The sequence below is a fragment of the Artibeus jamaicensis genome, unplaced genomic scaffold (genome assembly GCF_021234435.1).
Source record: "Artibeus jamaicensis isolate MK-2021 breed Jamaican fruit bat unplaced genomic scaffold, CSHL_Jam_final contig_391, whole genome shotgun sequence".
Taxonomy (NCBI): Eukaryota; Metazoa; Chordata; class Mammalia; order Chiroptera; family Phyllostomidae; genus Artibeus; species Artibeus jamaicensis.
In genome coordinates, this window is record NW_026521814.1 from 8,173,254 (window position 1) to 8,195,654 (window position 22,401).

Sequence of the window (22,401 nt, forward strand, 5' to 3'; positions counted from 1 at the left end):
AACTCATAATTTGAAGAAAAAAGGTAACACTTCATATGAATGGAAAGGCTAAAGAACGGCTGGAGATACGACGTCCAAAACCACCTAAAAATAAGTATTTATCTTAATTCCCTCCATCATCCTGGGGAACTCTGTAAACCAGTTCTTCCTCCAGGGGGCAGCCTTCGCGGGCTGTGGGAGTCCGCGGCTCCCGCGCATGCTCATATAGCGGCACCGGCTACAGCTTTTTCCCCAAGCCACGCCCACTAGGGCGCAAGGGCTGCCGGGACGGTCCCCATCTTTACGCGCGTTAGGCGAGCTGGCGGAGCTGGGGAGGCTAAGACACAGCAGTCACTGTTAGTGATTTTGTGACCCGAGTCTGCTCGGGACCGGGACCCGAAAGGTGAGCAACTCCCCAGGGCTAATGAGAAGGTACCAAAGGTCTGCTTTTCCTGGTGCGCGACGACGTTTTCCCCTTCTTTGCTGCCTCCTGCAGCGCCCGCACCTCTCCTTCCTTACGTTTGGGTCGAGCCTCGTGGGCCGCGGCCGGAGGCGGCACGCTGGGCTGGGAGGCGTGAGGGGGCCTTCTGGGAGCAATGCTGGAGCCCGGGTTTCTGCGCAGGTGCCTGAGTCCCAAGCTGGCCAGTAGTTGCTTTGGGACGGGTGCCTGGGGGTGTCGTTTGGACAGAGCTGCCGGCATCCCAATCGAGTCCTTCGTTTCCTACCCTCATCATCTTCCAGTGTCGCCAAAGGCGGACGTTTGAGGCCACCTGTGTAAGTTTCTAAGAAGGTTGGCACAGCTAAACGCTGTAGGGTTCCTTGGATAAAGTGGGACAGAGTGGAGGCCCGAAAGTCGCGTCTATGTAGGTGTTCCCCTGGCATACTTCTCTTGGATTTTTAGGGTCTTCATTCACTCACATCAAGGCTTCTGTGCGAAATGGTAAATATGATTAATATTTCACTTGTAGTTGTACGTTCTGGGAAGGAATATGATCAAACGAAGTTCCAAAATTGGGTGGGCCAAGAGGTCTTGTAAAGATTAAGTAGTTCTCTTATTTAACCTTTTGCTTTATAAGGGGCCCTAGATTATGGTAATAATTTAGGAATGTAGATTGTGGTCAACAAACTAATATATACGATAGAGCAAACTTCGTCCTGTGATGTGCACCACATAAATCCCTATCGTAAGAGCTGCCAGTGTGCATCCAGCTTATTACATTGTAATTACATTATATAAAGTGATGCCTCTTAAGAAGTGTACCAATGATAGTTCATCACTAGAGTCAGTTAATGACAGATATCCATGATGAGTTCCTATATATTTTTGTACAATGTGCATGACTGGATGGTTTAATAGAACATTGGAGGCAAAGTGATTTGAGATGAGAAACCTTGGTTTTGTGTCTAGCAGACCAGCCCCACAGCCTCATTTTTTCCTGCACTGCTAATCAGGAAACTGTTAGCTAATATATTAGTGAATGAGTAGGTGTACTCCCAGTTTAACGTTGTTTTAGTGTCCCTGGGCTATCAGATTGTCATTTCATAATGTTCCATAATACACTGCATTTAATTGAACCCTGGCTAAAATATGATTATAATACTTAATCTTGGCTGATAAGGATTTTGGTAAGTTAGCTGTGACTAACTTTATTATTTAATATGTTTATTGATTTTAGAGAAAGAGGGATAGAGAGTGAGAGACACCAATGTGAGAAAGAAACATTGATTGGTTGCCTCCCTTTCATGCCTGACTAGGGATTGAACCCCCAATCTTTTGGTGTATGGGACAATGCTCCAACCAATTGAGCCAGAACTGGCCAGGGCAATTGTGACTAAGTTTAAAAGAAATTTGACCACATCAAGCAGGTGGAACTGAAATCCATAATGAAGATATCCACTTGCTTTGTTACAGAGTGTAGAACAGTGATTTGCTGAAAGGGTATATCAGTTGCTTCTTTTGTATTAATCACTTCTTTTTCAAGATTTTAGTATTTTTATTAATATTAATATTTATGTTTTTATTTAGAGAGAGAGGAAGAGAGAAAAACATCAGTTCATTGTTCCACTTACTTAGGCATTCATTCATTGGTTGATTCTTGTATGTGCCCTGACTGGGGATCAAACCCACAACCTTGGTTTATCAGGATGATGCTGTAACAAACTAAGCTACCTGGCCAGGGCTCAGTAGCTTTCCAGTTTTCCATCACTTATTCCAAAGTTTTTTTTTTGTTGTTGAAAATTGAGAATTGAGTAGAGAAATTAGGCCTGTGAAATTAAAAATTCTTGATTTTTCATTTTAAAAGAAATGAATGGGATGTTGATAATCATTCTTTTTCTGGTCTTGAATTTTATGTTAAAAAATAACAATAATGCTAATTTGGAAAAATTTACAGATAGCCACAATGGCCGAAAATGGTGATGAAAAAATGGCTGCTCTGGAGGCTAAAATCTGTCATCAGATTGAGGTATGATCCTTGTACTATTCAAGTGTGAAAACAGCTCTTTGCAAGGAAATTTAGTGCTTCAAAACAAATATAGAAAGAACATTTCATTTGAGTATGTATATTGACCTATATTCAACATTTGGCTTTTTAAAAAAAATATATTTTATTGATTATGCCATTATAGTTGCTCTATTTCCGTCCTTCATTCCCCTCCACCCTGCACACCCCCTCCCCCACCATTCCCCTCCTTTAGTGTATGACCATGTGTCTCAAGTTCTTTTGATTCTACATTTCCCATACTATTATTGCCCTCCCCCCTATTTTCTACCTAACATCTATGCTACTTATTTTCCGTACCTTCTCCCCCCTTCCCCTTCTCCCACTTCCCTGTTGCTAACCCTCCATGTGATCTTCATTTCTATGGTTCTGCTCCTGATCTAGCTGTCCTCTTAGTTTGATTTTGTTTTAGGTGTGCTTGTTAATAACTGAGTTTGCTGTCCTTTCACTGTTGATATTTTTTATCTTCTTTTTCTTAGGTAAGTCCCTTTAACATTTCATATAATAAGGGCTTGGTGATGATGAACTCCTTCAACTTGATCTTATCTGGGAAGCACTTTATCTGCCCTTCCATTCTAAATGAAAGCTTTGCTGGATAGATCAATCTTAGGTGTAGGTCTTTGGATTTCATGACTTGAAATACATCTTCCCAGCCCCTTCTTGCCTGTAAGGTCTCTTTTGAGAAATCCACTGACAGTCTGATGGGAAGTACTTTGTAGGTGACTGTCCCCTTATCTCTTGCTGCTTCTAGGATTCTCTCCTTCATTTTAATCTTGGCTAATGTAATGATGATGTGCCTTGGTGTGTTCCTTCTTGGGTCCAAGTTCTTTGGGACTCTCTGAGCTTCCTGGATTTTCTGGAAGTCTATTTCCTTTGCCAGATTGGGGAAATTCTCCTTTATTATTTGTTCAAATAAGTTTTCCACTTGTGGCTGTTCCTCTTCCCCTTCTGGTACCCCTATAATTCGGATGTTGGAATGTTTAAAGATGTCCTGAAGGTTCCTAAGCCTCTCATCATTTTTTTGAATTCTTGTTTCTTCATTTTTTTTCTGTTTGGTCATTTTTTTCCTTTTTCTGGTCCACTCCTTTGATTTGAGTCCCAGTTTCCTTTCCATTACTATTGGTTTCCTGTGCATTACCATTCATTTCAATTAGTTTAGCCTTCATATGTTCCTCTAATTTGTGACTATAATCAACCAGTTCTGTGAGCATCCTGATCACCAGTGTTTTGAACTGTGCAATTGGAAGTTTGGCTATTTCTTCATCGCTTAGATTCATTGGCTCTGGGGCTCTGAGTTCTTCTTGAGCCATGTTTTGTTCTGTTTGTGCCTGTTACGTATGAGGAGAGGCGCCTTAGGTGTTCACCAGGGTGGGGCCACCCAGGTCACTGGTTTGTGACGCTGTATGTGGGGGTGGGGTCAGAGAGGGACAATGGCGGTCTCCTCTGCTGCTTCCTGCCACTGGGGCCTGCATGGTCTATCTCACTGCTCGCTCCTTCACCGGTTTATCTGCGCACAAATGTGTGACCGTGATCAGCCTTCAGTGAGTCCACCACCTTGGGCCCTCAGTGGGATCCGCCCATGGCTGCTGGTGCACCTGGGTTGCGTGCCCAGGTTGGTCCAGTGGATCTTTTCCTGCCTGATCCCTATGTGCTGCTGGCTCTGCCCCTCTTACTGGTTTGGCTGAAGTTTTCGTTGTTGTCAGACTTCCATATAGTTCAATTTTCTGTGGTTCGGCTGCGTTTTTGTTGCTAAAACTTTGTTGTTTTTAAACTTGGTTGTGTGAGAAGGTCCAGTGCTTCCACCTATGCCTCCATCTTGGCGGAAGTCTCTTGTTTTTGATTCTTCGAATTAGTTTTATATATAATAGTATATACAGTTGTTGTTTTTTTAATAAAGATTTTATGTTGAGAGAGGGGAAGAGGAGAGAGGGAGAGAAACATCAATGTATGGTTGTCCTTCGCATGCTCGTATTGGGGACCTGGTCCAAAACCCAGGCAGGTGCCCTGACTGGAAATCCAACTGGTGACCCTTTGGTTCGCAGCCCAAGCTCAAACCACTGCGCTATGCCAGCCACAGCTTAATAGTATACAGTTTGATATTGGTGTAACCAGTTTATGAAACCCAAAGACTACAGGCATTTCAAAAGATAACACTATAGACTAATGTTACTTATCTTTTTAAATTTTGTGTAAATTTTTGTTGATTTGAGAGAGAGAGAAAAGTAGATTTTTTGTTTCACTCATTTATTCATTTATTGCTTGAATCTTGTATATTCCTTGACCAGGGATTGAACTTGTAACCTTGGCTATAGGGACAATGCTCTAACCAACTGAGCTACCAGGCCAGGGCCTCTTAGTACTTTTTTGAATTTAAGTCTTGTATTTAAGTTGAAGCTTTACATAATGGTTGCTGTGGGAAATTATTTCTTAATTTATCTTATGCTCTTACTAAGTAACTTCATATTATTTGATATGTTTGGGGAATTCACAGAACTATTTTTTTTAAGTTGTACTTCTCTGCCATTTTAAATTTATTATGTTGTAACTTCTTGAACTGATTTTTTTTTATAATCTTGAAGAAAACTACAAGTTATTATATATTTAATATTTAGAATAATATGTAGATGCATAAAGCCCTGGCTGGTGTGTGGCTCAGTGGATTGCATGCTGAACCAAATGGTTGCTGGTTGGATTCCCTCCAAGGAACCATGGTTGGGTTGTGGGCCAGGTACCCTGGTTGCCGGCACACAAGAGGCAACCACACATTGACATTTCTCTTTCTCTCTTGCTTCCTCTTGCTCTGAAAATAAGAAAATTAAAATTAAAAAATACATAGATGTATATAGAAAAATGATTTCCCTTCTGCAACCTGCCACCTCTCAAATACCACCCTCCTCGGGTAATCAAGGTTTAAAGCCTAATAACTACCCTTTTACACTTTGGTCAGTGCTCACACTAACATAAATTTTATTTCCTTCTCTTTCCTCCATGAAACATGGGGTGCATTTTGGGGGAGTGAGGTTTTATGTCATCCCTTATATGCCTAGTTTCCTATTTGATATGTAGGATATTTCCAATATTTCTTAGCTGTAATAGTTTTACCATAAATATCTTTATAGGTAAATTGTAGTAAAACATGTTTACCAATTTAAGATAAAACTCCTAGAATGAGAGATGTTCTGGCTCAAGGGTGATGTACATTTTTAAAAACTTTAAACACTTATCGCCAGTTTACATCTCTCCCTGCATGATCATTTCTATGTTCACACCAATACTAGGTATACTTGTGTTTAGTATTTTGGCCAATTTGTCAGGTGAAAAATGCTTTTTATTAATTTACATTTCTTTGATTAATAATGAGGTTGAACTTGTTTATAGTGCATTTTTAGTTTTACTAATGTTTGTAATGTTCTTTATTCATTTTTCTATTAGTGTTTTCTGTTTTTTTTCCTTCCCCCTTGATTTATAAGAATTATTAACAAACTTCTATGTTTGCCTTACTTTTTATGTTACTTTTGGCATTCCAAGTAGTCACACTTGGGCTTTTTCATGTATAATTTCCCTTTGTTTTTATACTGAGAAAGAGTGACTCTATGCTTAAATTAGATATATGCTTTTAACTTTTAAAAATTAGAGTGATTAACCAGTTTATTCTGGTTTTTTAATTTACTTTTTCCACACTGATTTGAAGTGAGGATTTTTTAATATACTAAGTCCTCGGGTGTTTTTATTTGTGGTTGAGATATCTGTTAATTACATTGTTCAGGTAATCAATTTCTAGTTTTATCTATTTGTTAAATTTGTATTATAAATAGTTATGGTATATTTAGGAGGAAATATTTATGCCTCTTAAGTTATGACATGTAATTTTAAAGAATAGAACTTGAATTAATGGTAATAAAAATACATCTCTTAGGTTGGAATCACTATTATACAATGATCTGAACTATGTTGTAATTATCTTGTAGTATTATTTTGGTGACTTCAATTTGCCGCGGGACAAATTTTTAAAGGAACAGATCAAACTGGATGAAGGCTGGGTACCTTTGGAAATAATGATAAAATTCAATAGGTAAAACCCTTTTCAAAACCATTTTTAGATTTTCTGTTAACAAGGTGCTAGTACTGAGTGTCAGTGTTTTCGTACATATTCTTCAGGTTAAACCGTCTGACAACAGACTTCAATGTAATAGTAGAAGCACTGAGCAAATCGAAGGCAGAACTCATGGAGATAAGTGAAGATAAAACCAAAATTAGAAGATCTCCAAACAAACCCCTCCCCGAAGTGACGGATGAGTATAAAAATGATGTAAAAAACAGATCCGTTTATATTGTAAGTGGGCCTTTAATGCATTTAATTATATCTTAAATTTAGAAAGAATGGATAATAGAGTTGGTAAAAGTAACAGCTCAGGAATCATAACTTCACTACTTACTGTATGTCCCTCACCACTTACTATATGTTCTTCACCTCTTTAAGCCTCATCTACATATATGGGGATAATATTTTTACCTTACAGAACTGTTGTGAGAGTTAAATGAAAAACCCATATACCACTGGACAAAATCATTAACATATTGTAAGCACCAGTGTATATCACCTGTTCTTATTTATCATCAGCTGAACTTGATAGCAATTTTCTTTAGTACATTAATTTTAAAGTTTTTTATTGTGGAAAATTTCAGGCTTACAAAAGTAGATTGGATATATAATATTCCATTGTTTAACTTCAATACTAACACATGGTAATCTTGCTTTATCTCTGACCCAATTGGATTATTTTGAATCAAACCCCAGATAAAAGAGTAACTTTTGCCCTGGAGAACAAAGGCTCTTAACTAGAGCTGTTAAACATTTAGGGAGGGAGGGTAGGAGGTAGCGACATCCTGGCTTTATTCAAGGCAAAATAATTTAGAATTTCTTCCTAATTGTTTTATCTGAGAAGTCATTTGTACATTTCCTGGTCACAGAAAGGCTTCCCTACTGATGCCACCCTTGATGACATTAAAGAATGGTTAGAAGATAAAGGTCAAGTACTAAATATTCAGATGAGAAGAACATTGCACAAAGCATTTAAGGTATGGTGTATGATTTAACATACTTTCTAGTTGAAAAATATATGGGACGTAACTAAAAATTTCTTTCCCTTTTAAAAGGGATCAATATTTGCTGTGTTTGATAGAATCGAGTCTGCTAAAAAGTTTGTGGAGACCCCTGGACAAAAGTACAAAGACACAGATCTACTAATACTTTTCAAGTAAGTGTTTTTGCTTATGTTTCTTCTGGGCCACTTAGTTATATGGAATTGACACCCTGGGCTAAGGAATATGGAATGGGATCACTTACAAGGCCAGTAATTTTGGTAACCACAGGCATCCTGTGAGAAATGCTTGAAATTTGCTTAGTGGAAACTATTAGTCCTTTGAAAAAATATAGAAGTGTTTATTAGTACCTTTTCTCTGTTAGCAGTTAATAAAGGAGGTTAAGTTTTACTGGTTTACATCTAAAACTTACAATCAGGTTGGATACTAAAATTTGGGCTTTTAGTGTTAGAAGATAAATCACTATACAATTTTTTATCTATTCTTATTTCTCATAGTCTATATATGCCTATATTTTTATAATGCCTGTATTTTTGTAATGCCTATATTGTACGTCTGAAATTTATATAGGCATATATACAGAGGATTGTATAATAGAAATTTGGATCACATTCTTTAATATGTGTGTCTAAAAACTTGAACAAACCAGAGCATTTTCATGATTAAATTAGATGTGCGACCATAGTTTCCTACTTTTGCATTACACAGTATTCTAAATATGCTGTGTTCTAAACCTGGTGTACTTAGAGATGCACTGTGATGAATTGCTCAGTGTTAAGCCCGAAAAATTTTAAGATTTTATTTATTTATCTTAGAGGGGAAGGGAAGGAGGGGAGAGAAACATCAATGTATCTCGCCCCCCCCCCACTTGAAAAGTAATTTTTAACATGAGTTTATAATTGTTCTTATTCTTGGGTCTCAGGGATTTTAGAATTTTCTCTTTTTGTGAGATGAACACTGTAGAAAACTCCAAAACATTAAAATGTTTTACATAACTTCTGGTTTTCTTTTTTTTAAATACCTGAATGATACATGAGATGTGTGGGTTCTTTTTAGGGTCATGAAAATGTTCTGAAATTAGATAACAGTGATATTTGTACAATCTGGGTAAGTTAAAAAGGCATAGAATTACACGCTTTTAAAACAGTGAATCGTATGGCATGTGAATTATTTCTTAGTAAAGCTGTTATTTTTTAAAAAATATCGAATGGTAACTTCCTTGACATCTTTCGAATTTTGTGCCATGTCTTAATCATTCAAAATAATTTGAAATATTCTCATAAATTTAGCCTCTATGTTTTGTGTCCTTTAGGGAAGATTACTTTGCAAAAAAAAATGAAGAAAGAAAGCAAAATAAAGTAGAAGCTAAATTACGAGCTAAACAGTAAGTAAATAGAGCTACTAAACTTTTTTCTTTTTAATCCTCACCTGAGGATTTTTTTAATTTTAGAGAGAAGGGGGGAGGGGAGAGAAAGAGAAAGAAACATCGATTGGTTGCCTCCCCTACACACCCTAACCAGGGATTGAACCCTCAAGCTTTTGGTATACTGGACAGTGCTCCAATCAACTGAGCTACAGGGCCAGGGCTAACAGAACATTTTAATTCCTTAAATCTTTGACAAAGGTAGTGGTTCTGGGGAATGAAGCTGATGATGACCTCTGAAATGAGTATCAGTAGGCCTTTTTTTTGCTCATGAAACATTGAGGTCTTAAGCTGCATCAATAATCTGGGGTGACATTGTATTGCACTGTATGTAGCACTGGACAATCAAATCCTAAGACCGGCTTTGGTTATTGAGTAATTTAGTGATAATGATCAAGATGAACTCTATCAGGGTTAATTTTCTTATATATAGTAAATGGAAACATTCAATTATATCTTTTATTTGTAGAGAGCAAGAAGAAAAACAAAAATTAGCAGAAAATGCTGAAATTGTAAGTATGTATTACTGGTATCTTAAATCTGTAATTCAGGGCTATGAGAATAAAAGGTCTATAGATTTTATAGAAAATCTATATATGCATTACAGTAAAGTAATAGCCAAATACTATTGCCTAAAATTAGTATTTACCCAGAAATAATTTAAGAATCAGATTTATATAACTACTATTTGTTGGAGAAATTCAGTTAAATCAGAAGTCATTGCAGAACAAAGGATGAGAGAGGAAATACACCAAATGTTAAACTACTCAAAATAGCATTTTAGTTTGTAGCCTTTTCCTTATATAGGTATAGAGTGGTGTAAGCCGTTTATGATTTGTGGTAGCTTTTAAGAAACTTACTGCCTTGTATATTTTCATAGAAATCTCTAGAAGAAAAGATTGGCTGCTTGCTGAAATTCTCGGGGGACCTAGATGATCAGACCTGTAGAGAAGATTTGCACATCCTTTTCTCAAATCATGGTGAAATAAAATGGATAGACTTTGTCAGAGGAGCAAAAGAGGTTTGGAAACAGTTTTCCAATGTTGAAAATCCATAGAAGTTTGTCTTTTAGATGAAATAATTAGCAAAGAGAAAACATTTTTTAATGGTGTTGAAAGTAGTTTATTTAATTTAATCCATTTTGTTGTTGCTGTAATTCCATATGATGTATGATTATTTTCTGTTACACTGTGAATAATTTGTGGATCAGTGACTGCAAGTTTTGTAGCAGTTTCCTTCCTGATGTTCACTAAAATTCATTGAAAATGGTGATGGCATGGAAGATTTTGTAGGCTAGGAAAAATTACTTTGAAGGAATTAACTGTGGGAGCAAAAACTTAGGGTGTGGCCTTTTGTCTTTGATGTAGGGAATAATTTTATTTAAAGAAAAGGCTAAGGAAGCACTGGATAAAGCCAAAGATGCAAATAATGGTAACCTACAACTAAGGAACAAAGAAGTGACATGGGAAGTACTAGATGGAGATGTGGAAAAAGAAGCATTGAAGAAAATCATGGAAGATCAACAAGAATCCCTTAACAAATGGAAGTCGAAAGGTCACTAGTTCTGGTTTTTCTGACAGTGTGGTTATTTAAACTCATTTGCTTGAGTAAAAACTATAATAATTGTTCAAAGACAAGGAATTTAAAACATTTCTTTATTGATCTCTCAATTGTCTCTGCAGGTCGCAGATTTAAAGGAAAAGGAAAGGGAAATAAAGCTGCCCAGACTGGGTCTACTAAAGGAAAAGTACAGTTTCAGGGCAAGAAGACTAAATTTGATAGTGATGAGGAACGTGATGAAAATGGTGCAGCTGGTAAGTTTTTTAAAGTCTTTGCTACTTCTACAAGAAATTATTTGTGGGAGAAAAACTGATGTGGTTTTTCAGTTTCTGTATGAATGACATTCTTGGATTGTGATTTACCCCACTTATGCTGGTTTACAAATGATAACAAGGATATTTGGAAGATAAGTTTAGAAAGCAGAAGGTTTTGTAGTAAGAAAAAGCTTTTTCTTGTTGGTAATTATGCTCAATATTAAAATAGAGTACCCCTTACAGCGAACTTAAAAATTATTTCTGTTCCTGTACAGGACCAGGAAAAAGAGCAAGAGAAGAAACAGACAAAGAAGAACCTGCCTCAAAACAGCAGAAAACAGAAAATGGGGCCGGAGACCAGTAGTTTAGTAAAAAACTTTTTATTCATTTTAATTAGGTTTTCAGCTTGCTTTTGTCTTTGGAGGCTTTTAAAAAGAAAACCGAATTAGGTCCACTTCAATGTCCACCTGTAAAAAAGGAAAATTTTTTGTTGTTTAGCTTGTCTCTTTTTCTGTTAATCCAAATGAGGATATTTTTGATGTACAGTTCTATGTTATTTCAGATAACTCAAATATCAGAAGATTCTTGTACTAAACTGCCTTTGTAATATGAGAATGTATTAGTACAAACTAATAAAATATACTATATAAAAAGAGCAAAAACTTAGGTTTTTTTTTAAATTTTTGCGTGAAGTATTTGAGAATTTATTTTAAACCAGAGTATTGGCTGTTGGTTATAGGCCATTCCATAATCTGTCTCCCAGGCTGGCTTTCTGCATTTACTTGGGCAACTTGGTAGCATTACAAATAATTACTTATTGTAAAGTTCAAGAGACTTACTGATTTCTTTTTATGAAATCTGTATGATGCTGGCAGGTCATATCTCAGCTCTATAAAACAAACAAACAAAAAAAGCCACCTAAGGATAAAAATTTTATTTCCAAGCATTTACCACCCTTGACTAAAAACCACCCCATGAATTAAGAAAGCACTTGAAAGCTGGTAAAAATGAAGACTCCAGGCCTGTCACATTAACTTGGTATCCAAGGACTGCCATGATGAATCCCAAGATTAACCATGGCAAGTTGAGTTTGGCATTTCTGCTATTTTGATCATTTATATGAAAATTTGAGCTTATCGGGAAGAGTTTACAAAGGATAACAAATGGACAAAAAGATATATCCTACGAAAATGATAGTACCCTTCCTATTTTTAATTTCCTAATCTATAGCTAGCACTCTCATAATTGCTTTAAAATTTTGTCTGGATTTTAGTAATGATAGTAACTAATTGTTTTCCTACTAAACTCAATAAAAAACCATTTTTTCATATTCATTCTAAAGAATAATGTAAGTTCTCCAAACTTACTACTGATCTGTTTCAGAGGGATGAAAATGAGTCTACCTATCCCTTCATATTTTACAACATAAATTCTAACTCTAGGTCACAGCTCTTAAATTTTAATATGCAGTCAAATCACCTTCAAATAAAATATTATTGAGGTGCAGGATATAATTCAGTAGGTTTGGGCAGAGACTAAAATTCTGCAAGTCTGACAAGCTCCCAAGGGCTATCAACACTGATGATCTAAGGACCACACGTGGAACAGTAAGGCCCTGGTTTGGTACACTGCTGGATCTGTTCTAAGGGGCTCTGTGTTGTATATTCTTATATCTTAAACTACGTAAGGAGTGACAATACTGAATATAATAGGAAGACTGACCTTTCACACATTACTAATTAAGAATTAATAGATCTAGTTCTATGGTAATGCCATAGTTTTAACTCATAGTTTATTATCATGTAAAAAAACCATTTCCCCATTATTTACTGTATGTGTGTTTCAGGTTTTACAAAATTGGATTACAGTTAGCTTCTTGTATGCTTCCCCATTTTGATGTTTGTGAATATTGTCCAATTTACTAATAAAAATGTAATAAGCATGATTTACTCAGTGTGGATGAATATATTCTATTCCCCACTTTAAAAAGTTATTTGACTTCAGGGGTGATTAGAAAATTGAAATAGAAAGGCAACCCAGGCATAATCTGGTGGTATTTTCCAAAAATGGATTTCAAACTGCTGTTTGACCTACTCTAACCCAAACTTCAGCCACTGTAAAGCAGCTGCACAAGGTTCTGTCTGAGCCTAGAGTGCGCAATACTTGGGTATTAGACATTATTATTAAAATGAATACATAAATTGGGACAGTCTTGGCAAACATTAATACTGCCTTTACTCCATTTGCTACCCTTTACAACCATGTCCATTTGCCACACTAAAAACATGATTTACAGTTTCTTCTCAGTACCTGTATAAAAATTCTGGTTTGGCTAATGCATTTGGCTTTCTTAGATAATTGAGATTTGTTTTATGAGAAATTTGAAAATTGTCTTACCTGCAATGATGTCTATCTTGATTTTCCATTCTGCAGCTTTCTTTTGAATATGCTGAACATAATGACATGTTCATGTGAACTGATTTTTAATTTTTAAAAAAATTCCTTTTTAACACTTGGTAATAAATTTTCAAGCTTTTAAAACTTCATTAGAATTTAGACCCTTAATTTTTTTTCAACTGAATGGATAGTATTAAGAAACCAAGCCATTTCAATACATTTAACTGAGACAAATTATATAATCAAATCCAAATCACAAAGCTGTTATTTCAGAAATACATCAAAGTGCACAATGTACTCAAATGGTTTCTGCAGCATTACTTCATCAATATATACAAGTATAACTATCCTGGAAATCATTCAACAGAGACCATCCCTTGGCAGTATGGTGTAGTAAAGAACGTGGTCTATGGAACAAGACAGCCAGCACTTGAACTGCTGCTCTGCTATGTACTGGCATTGTAACCCTGATCTTATCTTTCTGTGCCTCAGTCCATCTGTTAAATGAGGACAATAGTGGTATCTCATCAGATTGTTGTGGAATGTGAAAAGTGCTCTGAACTGTTCTGGCTCACGTAAGTACTAAATGTTACCTATTTACAGGTCAAATTCTTGAATCACTTCATAAAATTTTTGGTTAATTATAAGAATTGCTTTATGAATTTTTAAAGTAATATATACAACACTTCAACATTAATGGAAATGGAAAAAAGTTGCATATAATCCCTTAAATTATGTATATAATTATCTAGAAATACTACAAATCTAGAGATCAATATTTGGTATTATAAGTATTTTGTTCATCTTGGCAGTGTTTGTAATACTTAATTGGCATCAAGCAGGTGGATAACTTTCCCTAAATTATAGGTTCAAATATTCCCATTATAAACAATACTGACAATATGTTTATGCACGCAGTTTTTTTTTTTGAATTTAATAAATCCCAATTTTGTGCATATTTTCCCATTTTGAGATCTAGAATTTCTGTATAAGGATACAGACTTTAATGCAAATAATACTGTAATTTAATGGACTCTCAGGATCTTTGATAAATTTGAAAGAAATAAATTACGATGCCATTTCTTTGCTAGCTGAGCCCTAAGATTGGTGAAAGTGTTTAGACATTAGATTATACAGTAGAATGTGGCTGGTCCTGGCAGAGATGTCAAAGTATGAATTGGGTAAGTTTGGGATAAACATTGAGAGAACAGCGCCTGTCTTTTTGCTTTAACTATGAGCCAGGAACTAAATCCTCGAAATGCTTAATGAAGAAAGATATGGCCACAGCCTTGAGAGTCACAGCTTGCTTGCATATTTGCCAGGATACTTACATTTTACTTAATTATTTCTACCAAAAAATTACTCTACAAAAGTACCTATATTATAGAGGGCAAGCACTTTTAAAGACAAAGGGTCTATGGTTAAGAGGTATGGGGTAAGCTTCAGCGACAATTACTAATTATATAGAATATTTAAAATAAGCAAAAGTACCACAAGCTTAATAGTGACTGTCTTAATATTAGTTCATTCCTAACCATACCTCCTTCATTTATGCATAATATAGAGCAAATTAATTCTTTAAATTACTATTTCCTGTACTACTGGAAAATATGTACTAAATAAAAATGTACTTAATATATGCTTAAAATTCAACCATTAAGCCTGCCAAGGCAATGCTGATAATGCTACTTTTTAATAGTGGAACATGGTAATACCAAACAACAAAGATGGGAGTTCCTTGGTAATTCCCGTGATTACAGGAATTCAATAATTAGACTTTGCTTAGTTGCATTTTTAAAAAAGATTTTATTTATTCATTTATTTTTACAGAGGGGGGAGGGAGGGAGCAAGAGGGAGACAAACATCATTGTGTGATTGCATCTCACACGCCCCCTCTGGGGACCTGGCCCACAACCCAGGCATGTGCCGTGACTGGGAATCAAACTGGTGATCTTTTGATTTGCAGGCTGCCACTCAATCCACTGAGCCACACCAGCCAGGGCTTAATTGCAGTTTTTACTGGCATATTTTACTTCGTCTGCATGAACTATATATGAGTAATATAAAATTTGTTATTTCAAGCTGTGAAGAAATGAGCAAAGCAGGCCTGACTGTTTATCTTTAGAAAAGACCTGCATATAAGGTTGGCCCTTGGCTGGAATATGGGACCTTCGATTTTGGGAGGGTTTCCATTCCCTATCCCCTTAGATGATACACACACTGTGCTTTAACACCTGTTTTTGCTGCTAGGAGGCTGGAATTTGGGTTTGTGCCAGGCAGGGGTAGGGGTTCTTACATGATCAGCCCTCAGTAAAAATCCTGGGCACTAAATTTCTAATGAGCTTCACTGACTGACAGCTTTTGATACGCCTGTCACCAAAATTCACTGCTGGGAAAATCCACTATTTCCCTTGTGACTTCACTAGGAGAGAACTCTGGAAGCTGCACCTGGTTTTCTACTTTGAACTATGTACCTTTCCCTTTGCTGATCTTGCCCTGTATCCTTTAGCTGTAATAAATTACAGCCATAAGTATGACTGCATTGTGAGTCTTGTGAGACTTCCTCAAGATGCATCAAACCTGAGGATGGTCTTGAGGACCTCAACACAAGCTTTTTAGATACCAATAATAACTGGTGTTTGCTTTCACACATCAAACAGAGATTTGTTGACTAGTAAAGTCATGTATTCTGCTGCTTACCTAAATTTGGTACCAGTACATATTTTTTAGCCATACAATTTTATATTTTTAAGGGGTTATTAGATTGCCATACATCCAGAACTTACTGTTTCCAACTGGATCCCAGCACACCATACTTATAGAAATATTTTTACTATAAAACTACTTAGAAATCTCTAATACATGTATTAAATTAATAATAGCTAGTAGCAATCACATATTCTAAATACTAAGTGCTTTGTAAACAGTAGCTCATTTAATTCTCACAACAACCCTCAAAGTATAAGGTACTCGTAGTTCCTTATACTACAAGAGTACAGGTAAATACAGTATAGGTGATGAAACTGAATTCAAGTACCTTCACCAAGGTAATAGCTGGGAAGTAGCAGAGTTTAGAAATGAACATAAGCAGTCTTACTCTGTCATCTGTGTTGTTGGTCACTATGTTATTCTGATACCAAAAAAATGTACCAACCCATCCCCAATTTTCTGGAACACACCTGATACACCCCACGTGTCAAATACTGGCAAGAATAACGGAAGAGGTGGGTTATAAACACAGATCCATTTAACTCCAGGCTCAGTGGTTTTTTTTTACATTCTTAAAAAATTTAATTATCAGGCTCAGTGTTCTTGAAAGACCAGGCCTTACTGCCTTACTTATGTGCACCAGGCCACACAAGGCCACTGGGCTACAGGCATCAATCAAGAGTTGCCCAGGCAGCCCTGGCCAGGTGGCTCAGTGTGTTGGAGCATCTTCCTGTACACCGAAAGGTTGCAGGTTCAATCCCTGGTCACAGTGTGTAGGAGAGGCAACCAATCAATGTTTCTCTCTCACATCGAAGTATGTTTCCCTGTCCCCACCACCTCTTTCAAATCAATCCTCAGGTATTACAAAAAAAAAAAGGACCGAGGCAAACAGGCCAGAGTTTAACCCTAGTTATATCATACTTCTCTACTCCTGAATTATAGTCTCTTTCCTGGTAACAGTTCCTGCCTGAGCAAATATTTGACCAAAAAAACAAAACCAAACCCGAACAACAGCAACAATAAAACCCAAACCCCTCCAAACCCCCAAAACAAAAAAACCCCTCACCCGTATATGGGCTATGGAGTCCAACCTGCGGTCCATGGGCTGCTTGAGGCCCAGGATGCCTATGAAGGTGGCCCAACACAAAATCATAAATTTTCTTAAAACCTTTTTTTGATTATCAGTTTTTTGTTAGTGTTCGTGTGGCCCAAGACAACTTTTCATCAAGTGTGGTCCAGAAAAGCCAAAAGGTTGGACACCCCAAAAGGTTGGACAGCCCAAGAAAGCTATCACAAACGCTAGTAGTTAAAGGGAAAATTCAGTTTCTAAGTGACTGATGTTAAAAAAGATCAGGAAAAATAAATACTCTAGTATTCAGATTTTTAACAGTAAATAAATTTCACAGCAAATCCTTAAAACAGTGTCATGAATTTAAAATTAAATGACACAGATTTGAACTTACTTCTCTAGTTGAGGATTTGTGTAAAGAATATACTGCTGTTCTTGCCAATTCCAAAGCAGTCTTCAAAAATGCCATATCTGTCCCTGTTAAGAGTACAAAAAGCTCCAATTTATATTGTATACCTTTTATCAAAATAGAAAATTAAATGAATTTTAATTTACACAAGGTATTAATAAATACCAAAATAGCCACTTCAAATTCTCTCTGCAGAAAGACAGGGTATAAATAAGCAACACACCTAAATATCTAAAAAGGTTGATAGAATAAAACCAGAATTATACTGCCTTATTTGAATAAGGATAAAGTAAATATTTTAGTATTATATCCCAAAGGAATGACTTTCAAAGAGAGAACGGAACAGACAGAGCATTAATCAGAGTTGTGTGGGGGTGAGGGGTGCGGGGAGGACTTAACCTATGCATCCTCCCATCTTACTGACTTTCTACTCTCCTTGCCCACCGCACACACAAAATAAAAAGCTAGTGAGTCACTGGTACTGATGGACACATGATGAAACCCTCAGGTGTGCTAAGGCATTAAAAAAAGTTCTGAAAGTATAAAATACTTTATAGGATTCATAATCATTCATAAGGGTTAAGTAAAGCGTTCTTGAAACCAGATGGAATATAAATAAATGAATTAAAAAATATTTTTCATTTAGTACAAATTTGTGACAACAAAGATTGAAACATTCAATTCCCTATCCATGTGTTATACAAACTGAAATTGTAGTAACTGCAGGTAAGAAATTGGTTTAATGACAAGTGACAAAATCACTTAACCTGAACAATCAGCAAACAAGAGGTTTTCAAAACCAGTACCCCTCATTCTTATTACTAACCTTTATTATTTTTGGTCCCAAAGGGAGGATTCATAATTACTATATCAAATGACTTGGACATTCTGTTAGATAATGAGCACACATCACATTGAACCATGTCAACATTTGTTAACTCGAACTCCTCCACATTCCTATGAAATATTTCCAATGCATCTTCATCTATGTCAAATCCAACACACAACCTATGAATACAAAACACAGAGTGACTAATTAACAGATTCTAAGTCAAACTATTAACACAATCAAAACCATATACATTTTTAACCCAACTGGTAAAGTAAGAGTCAGTGTTCCTTTTCAATGGCATGACTGCCCAGCCTGGCAGGAGCTGGAAAGTTAGGTCTGCAAACCAGGCACGTATCTGGTTGCTACTGTTAGGTTTGTTTTTTTTTCCAGTTTGTTCTGCTCATTCAAAATGTACTCATTATCAGATTCTTGCTGCCCTCATCTCATACTACTAAGTTCCATAAATATAATCAGTTGATCTATTTATGCTTATTAAAGCCACCCCATACCAAATAGTACATACTGGATCACCTACCCTGCTCCTAACATTGCAGTTCCGATGCTAAGTACTCCACAACCACATCCTAGATCTGCAACCACTTTATTTTCAATGTCATCATATGTGTTATGAATCGTATAGAGCATACATGCTAAAAGATCAAAGAACATATTAAAGAATAAGCAAGTTGAAGACCAAAATCCAATTTGTCCCTATGATTCTTTAAAATAATTTGTCTTGCATTATCTAGTCCTCCCCCAAATGCTAGATAATGAAAAAAGAACCCCCCCAAAAAACCCATAAGACATAACAGCTTGGCACATAGTATGAGGGCCCACAACAAAATGATAAAACACATACCAGTGATTTCCAAAAACTAGTCTCTGCTGACAATACCAAAATGACAAGACTCTGAGGTAAAATGAGTAACATAAGGTCAAAATGTCTTATATTTCCTCAGCCTGTTCAAAACATTGCTATACACAATATATTTATTGTGTTCTTAATATATTTATCAGTATTCTTTGATGCTGAAATATTTTTATGGAATGGTGGTAAGTATAAATAGGTTTAACAAATAACCTTCCTTGGAAATGGCCTAAGCACCCCTCAGTAGATGAGTGGGTAAAAAAGCTGTGGTACATTTACACAATGGAATAGTACACAACAGTAAAAAAAGAAGAAACTCTTACATTTTGTGACAGCATGGATGGACCTGGAGAATATTAGGTTAAGTGAAATGAGCTAGTCAGTGAAAGGCAAATGCCACATGACCTCACATATTGTGGAATCTAACAAACACCATGAACTAACGAACAATACAGAAACAGACATGTGGAACAGACTGACAGCTGCCAGAGAGGAGGGGGAAGACTGGATGACAGATGGTGACGGGATTAACCAAAGAACATTTATGCACGAACCATGGATGCACAGTGATATGCAGATTGACTTAGGGAGGGCAGAGATGGGGGCTGAGTGGTGGTGGGAAAAGGGAGAAAAAGTGGGAACAACTGTAACGGTATATATAATTTAAAACAACCTTTAGGAAAATAAAGATAAATTTTAAGAAACAACAAAAAAATTCTTTCCTTGTTAATTCATAAACTTGGCAACCATGTATAATAATTTCATAATAATTTTCAAAATTATTATGAAATTTTACTGATTTGTGAATCTGGGAAGCATAGCATTAACATTAAAATGGCACAGAACTTTTTTTGCAACAAATTTGTCGCCAGAACAGTTACCATAAGCTTAAGCTAGAACAGGAAAGGAAAAGACCTACATCCACAATGTAGCCTTTAGACTCATATATTCAGACACATTTATGATCCATGGGCACTTATGTTTATATTCTACTAATATGAGCAGATAAGAACTATTAAGGAGTACAGCGGAAGCTGCTGAGATTGGAAAGGGATATTTCAAACACATAAAGATCTGGGATATACTGAAGGTTACCCATGAGTAAGAACACTGATATCTCCTTGTGGATATCTGCAAGGACTACTGGCCATCATCACTGATGCCCCAGGATCCAGAGGTTTCATCAAAAACATAATTACAGGATATCTCAGGCTGAATGCACTGTCCTGATTATTGCTGCAGGTGTTAGTGACTTTGAAGCTGGTAGAGAATTAGCACAAAGCCCTGGCCGCGTAGCTCAGTCAGAGTCTCATCCCAATAGCCAGGGTTTTGGTTCGATCCCCAGTCAGTGCACATACAAGATGAACCCAATGAATACATAAACCAGTGGAACAGAATGATGTTTCTCTGTCTCTAAAAATCGATGAAAAATAATAAAGTAAGCATTAGCACACAAGTGTGAAACCGTCTTTTTAAAAAATTGGATTCGACTTAGAAACCCTATAACCAGAAGACATTATCTAAATTGAGTAAACTGGTCTTAGAAAGTTTTGTGCCAATTTTTGGTTTAAATTTTGACAATATGTTGGTGTTAAGTGCAGGAATGCATGTATTTTCCTTTACTTTCATTGGCAGCATAGAAACAAAATTATGTTGGAGTTGGACGACTTTCTTTGCTGGTACTGCTGACAAATTAACTTTCCTAAGACTCATCAATAACTTTGGTAATACATTTATTAAATAGAATGGTTTTTCCTATATTCTCTACTGTATTACTGGTATCAGTCTCTCACATGCATCCTCATATTTACACAGCACCTATTCTGGATTTGTTAAACTTAGTCCTTCGACTAGCAAATCTAGTATTCATTTATAGGGCAGAGTACAGCATAGAAATCTCTGTGAGGACAATTTGTTGTACTAGGAAATTGATCCTCATTTGCCAAATATTTGATGAGCTCCTTATTAGTACCAGAAACTCTTCAGGCACTGGGAATTGTGTGAACAAACTCTTTGACCTCAAGGAGTGTACCGTGTAATGAGAGAAACAAACACATTAACATGATGTCTCACAGTGTTGAGGGATATACAAAAACCAAACAGTAAAATGACAACGTGTATCTCTAGGGGCGTTATTAGTTTTGGTATTAACAAAGTCCTCTAACGGGATAGGTAATCTTTCAGTAGATTTCCTCTAGACGGTCTTTGTAACTAAATAATTGTTCTCATTTCATTATGGAGTAAATAGACAAGACTAACCAACCCGCGCAGCAAAGGACCAGCCGCCCTACCTGCGATGTGAGGCCTGGTGGGATACTGTTCTAGAAATAGCTTAGGCTTTTCGAATCCATCCACTTGTTGCAGGCGACTCTCTAGTTCCTTAAGCCTTAATTTCTTCATTTTAAAAAAAGGCGTGGGCTCTCCGGGTTTAAAGGCACTGGATCTGCAGAGAAACCCATTCAACCTGAAGCTCCCTTACCCCCAAACCCCCCGCCCATTTCAGCGCTGCTAGCCAAGGGGCTGGACCAGGGACAAAGGACACTAAGGACACAAGGACCCAGACTGTTTCCACTCCTCTGCGCTACCGGCAGACGGACTCTTCCGCCAGCCTCTGATCCCCGCCCTGCCTCCATCGTATCACGCGCGCACCTCGGGATTCTCGAGCGGCCGCTCCCACCTGCATTTATGGTACAGCGTCGGAACATTTCAAGATGCGGCTCACGCCACCGCCGGGGCCGGAAGCGCCACTACGCACGCGCGCGCTCGCGTCTGCCCGCAGCGTGGTCCCACGCCGAGCTGCAACTACGGCCCGCCTCACTTGTTCCGGAGCAACTTGACCTCCCCATCCACCTCCATCTGGTTCGGTTCTCACCACCCGTAGAGTCGGCCCTTTTCGCAGCCCCCAAGTCGGTCCCCGCCATTACCTTCCAGCTTTTTTTTTTGAGTATCAGCAGGTTCTGAAAGGATAGGGGAAGAAAGCGGGTGGAAATGACGGAGAAAAGAGGGTGAAAATCACGACCATTTCGTTTTGATGCCCAGTGTGGCGCTTTCAGCCTTCTTTCTCCCAACTTCCCTCTCAAAAAGTAGCAATCCCCTTACCGTTGCCTCCTTGACCATTAGCATGTCCTACTTTATTATAACCGCGTTTCCTTCTTTTTAGGTCACCTGTGCCACTTACCTCAAATCTTACAGGGTGGTGATGTCAGAGAAGCCCAAAGAAGAGAGTTTAAATGAAGGACTAGGTGGAGGTGTCAAATGCTGAAAAGAGGTCAGGCTTTCGTAGAGTAGGAGCAGAAA

The 22,401-nt window shown here is 37.1% G+C and overlaps 2 protein-coding genes across 6 annotated transcripts; one reads left to right on the plus strand and one right to left on the minus strand.

The window, feature by feature from the left end:
* Positions 1-268: 268 nt before the first annotated feature.
* Positions 269-12,765, plus strand: SSB (small RNA binding exonuclease protection factor La). Of its 2 annotated transcripts, XM_037140668.2 has the most exons (13): positions 269-382; positions 881-919; positions 2,373-2,444; positions 6,449-6,552; positions 6,639-6,813; positions 7,452-7,559; positions 7,638-7,738; positions 8,896-8,967; positions 9,476-9,518; positions 9,887-10,027; positions 10,374-10,560; positions 10,689-10,820; positions 11,096-12,765. In XM_037140668.2, the coding sequence occupies exons 2-13, from the start codon at positions 917-919 to the stop codon at positions 11,182-11,184; spliced, it is 1,227 nt and encodes a 408-aa protein (XP_036996563.1). In that variant the 5' UTR covers positions 269-382; positions 881-916; the 3' UTR covers positions 11,185-12,765. The 2 variants fall into 2 exon arrangements, with proteins under 2 accessions (XP_036996563.1, XP_036996564.1); XM_037140669.2 differs by lacking the exon at positions 881-919.
* On the minus strand, positions 11,185-21,861 carry METTL5 (methyltransferase 5, N6-adenosine). 4 transcript variants are annotated; one of them, XM_053665161.1, is made up of 9 exons: positions 21,396-21,484; positions 20,200-20,517; positions 19,428-19,450; positions 18,772-18,886; positions 18,231-18,412; positions 17,390-17,472; positions 13,218-13,269; positions 11,660-11,709; positions 11,185-11,287 (listed from the first exon to the last, which is right to left on the minus strand). In XM_053665161.1, the coding sequence occupies exons 2-9, from the start codon at positions 20,295-20,297 to the stop codon at positions 11,249-11,251; spliced, it is 642 nt and encodes a 213-aa protein (XP_053521136.1). In that variant the 5' UTR covers positions 20,298-20,517; positions 21,396-21,484; the 3' UTR covers positions 11,185-11,248. The 4 variants fall into 4 exon arrangements, with proteins under 4 accessions (XP_053521136.1, XP_053521137.1, XP_036996566.2 ...); XM_053665162.1 differs by lacking the exons at positions 19,428-19,450; positions 20,200-20,517 and adding an exon at positions 21,782-21,861 and having other exon boundaries at positions 21,396-21,547; XM_037140671.2 differs by lacking the exons at positions 19,428-19,450; positions 20,200-20,517 and adding an exon at positions 21,754-21,778 and having other exon boundaries at positions 21,396-21,547.
* Positions 21,862-22,401: the final 540 nt, after the last annotated feature.